The following is a 3,292-nucleotide window of genomic DNA, read 5'->3' as shown; positions in this document are numbered from 1 at the left end:
GACTTTGTGTGGCCCCGGAGTGGTGAAAATATCTTTGGAAGAAATTTGGCCAGTTTGTAATCTGACTCACACTAGGGCGTAAAGGAACATCTTGTTTATGGATTTTAGTTAACCCAAACAATATCGGTGGTTTTGCATATGAAGAAATCGTTGGCGGTAGATGACAAATAACAAGATCAACTGAAAAACATTTTTATCTCGTCTGCCCTTGGTTACGATTGCTGCAAAGTAACCAAAACATCGGGAGTATGTAATTTAAAATAAAAAAAATCCACATCCTAAAATATAAGTTTTATTTAAAAAATACTCACGAATGTCTTAGATAACGATAAAGATAATATTGTGATGTTCATAAATTATAGATAAGAAGTTATACAACAAAAAATATTTTTTTTGATAATTATTTATTGAAATGGGACATAAATGTGTTCAGATTAAGCACCAGGCAGACGTCAATATGGCATTCAAATTAAAATTATTTGTAATTTTATTTACAGTAGTGTGCATAAGTGCAGAATATATCAGTTATAGAGATTACAAAGTTTACAAAATAACACCAGAGTCGGAAAATGAGTTGGCGATTCTTAAAAAGGTTGAGAAAGAAAATGAGTTTTTTTTTTGGATGGAAGTCGGAAAAGTTGGGAGAGATGTAAGGATTATGGTCCGTCCAGATAAACAGAATAAATTTGAAAAGTATATGGCGAATCTTGGACTAAAACCTTTTTTATTCATAGATGATGTACAAAGGTAAATTTATTTCTTTGTTTTCAACTACTACGTAAGACATAACTTTTTTAGTTAAATCATTACTTACGCGAAATGTTTAGGTGCTAATTTTTTTTAACAGTTTAATAGACGACCAGTTAAAAAAACCGTCAAGAGCATCTCGACGCTCCGCCAAATATGATTGGACGTATTACCAAAATTTTGAAGAGATTTATGACTGGATGAACGAAACCGCCGCAGAGTATCCCGATATTGTGTCATTAATAGACATTGGAAGAAGTGTTGAAAATCGACCCATTATAGGAATGAAAATTGATTATAAAAAGAAAGAGAATCCAGTTATTGGGGTGTTTGAAGGAACCCTTCACGCTAGAGAATGGATAACTCCGGTCACTCTTACTTGGATTGTAAAAGAGTTTCTTACCAGCCGCGATGAAAAGATACGATTTTTAGCAGAAAATATTGTTTGGCACGTTTTTCCTATTACTAATCCAGATGGGTTCATATATACATTTACCGGTGTAAGTATAAGAGTAATAGGTGATTCAATAGTATATATCACCTATTTAAAAAAAAAATCGAAATATCCATTTTGTATATAAAGTTTTAATAAGACTAATTGTAATTGTAGAATAGAATGTGGAGAAAAAACCGGAGCCGAGCTAATTTCACATCCTGCGGTCAATATTTGGATGATGACATGAGCAACGGTGTTGATCTTAATAGAAACTTCGATTTTGTATGGATGGGTAAATAGATGTATATATATATATATATATATGTATATATATGCATATGAACAATATTAACTTTGACAGTTGAAAATAAAACTAATATCAATAAAATAATATCTATAAAAAAATATATTTTTTTTTACATTTTTATGATAATTCGCTATGGGATATATAAATCGAATCTATAGAATAATAGAAAAGTTTGTTATTTATAAAATCTATAAATAAATTTACTACCTGGAGCATCATATACACGAATTAAATTAACTTTTAGAGGTCGGAGCATCACAAAACCCATGTATTAACACTTTTGCTGGACCAAGGGCATTTTCTGAACCAGAAAGTAATGCCATAGCAAGTCATGTATTAAGATTGAAAAAGGAGGGCAACCTTATGTATTACTTTGCCGTGCATTCTTATGGTCAACTGATCTTGGTTCCATACAGTCATGTTGGAGGTGCTGATGTCCTTGAAGTGTCCAACTACGGAGACCTGGTAGGTGGCAAAAAAAATTATTTCTTGTTTTTGACCTGAATAAGAAGCAAATACTTTTTGAAAAAAAAAGTACTATAATAGTTACATATAAACCATCACATCAACTCAAACCTAAAATTGTAAACAATATTTTAGAATCAATTTGGCACTTAGTCGTTGATATTCCTTTTATTTATTATTTATTACCAAGAAAACTATTAACTAAATAAAAAATAATATTTGGAACTTTACCACCGCAGTTTGAAATGGCAATAAAAGGAGCTGCAAAATTAACAGAACGTCATAATACATCATACGCTGTTGGGACATCGCTTGATATATTATGTAAGTGTTTTATTAAAAAAATAGAGCTTAGCTACACACACGCAAATGCACGCCCACACAAACACACACACACACGACACACACACACACACACACACACACACACACACACACACACACATACACACACACACACACTTTTTGGGCCGGGGTTTAAAAGAAACAGAATAGCTTCTCATTTATTTTTATAATTACCTTTAATACAATTGTATATCACTTTTATAATTACATACGAATATATATATTGATATTGTAATATGATGTGATAATTTATAATAATATTTTAAAATATCTTAGATCCAGCCTCTGGGACCGGTTTTGACTGGGCAAAGGGAGAGGCAAATATACCACTGGTGTTTTTGTATGAACTTAGAGACCTGGGACAGTATGGTTTTCTTTTACCACCAGAACAAATAATTCCGAACAGCGAAGAAGTATTGGATTCCCTCATCGAGATTGATAGGGTAGCTAGACAAATAGGATATTACTCGGATGGTTATGCTATTAAAATAAGCACAATGTTACTGTTAATAGCATTGATATTTTCTTGTATGATATAAATTACTTTTAATTATATCCGTATGAAATAAATATGAGTCATTTACAAATAATTATGCAATTTTTTTAGTTTTATTACTAAATAATGTAATAGTTATCACGATGCTTAAATTGGATTATTTAGGAGTGAAAATTGGTCACAAAGTTTGTTATTTAAATCCATTTGACAAAATTTGTCTTTAAAACATTAAACGAAACATCCAATAAAGTAGTTTAAAACTATTTAAAACAAAGATTCCTCTCTTTGTCTCAAGACTTTGAACAGAAGCAATCCTAGTATTTAATTTATGTTTGAGAAAATAAACAAATAAACAAGATCTAAAGGTAAAAACTACAAAATAACATTGATTTACCACAAAGTAAAATACTTCAGACGTAGAGAATATCAAAGGGATCAGAGCTGAAATCACAAGACAATCAGCGTTCTTTTAAGTCGGTTTATTTACCGCGGTGAT

The 3,292-nt window shown here is 31.0% G+C and overlaps 1 protein-coding gene across 1 annotated transcript; it reads left to right on the top strand.

The window, feature by feature from the left end:
* The first annotated feature begins 420 nt into the window (after positions 1-420).
* Positions 421-2,890, top strand: LOC116773052 (zinc carboxypeptidase-like). Its single transcript, XM_032665425.2, has 6 exons — positions 421-747; positions 848-1,247; positions 1,358-1,475; positions 1,735-1,955; positions 2,195-2,279; positions 2,577-2,890. The coding sequence occupies exons 1-6, from the start codon at positions 458-460 to the stop codon at positions 2,837-2,839; spliced, it is 1,377 nt and encodes a 458-aa protein (XP_032521316.2). The 5' UTR covers positions 421-457; the 3' UTR covers positions 2,840-2,890.
* The last annotated feature ends 402 nt before the right edge of the window (positions 2,891-3,292 follow it).

This window comes from Danaus plexippus (assembly GCF_018135715.1).
Source record: "Danaus plexippus chromosome 18 unlocalized genomic scaffold, MEX_DaPlex mxdp_20, whole genome shotgun sequence".
NCBI lineage: Eukaryota > Metazoa > Arthropoda > Insecta > Lepidoptera > Nymphalidae > Danaus > Danaus plexippus.
Note: the sequence above shows the minus strand (reverse complement) of the source record. Positions and strands in the feature narration are given on the sequence as shown.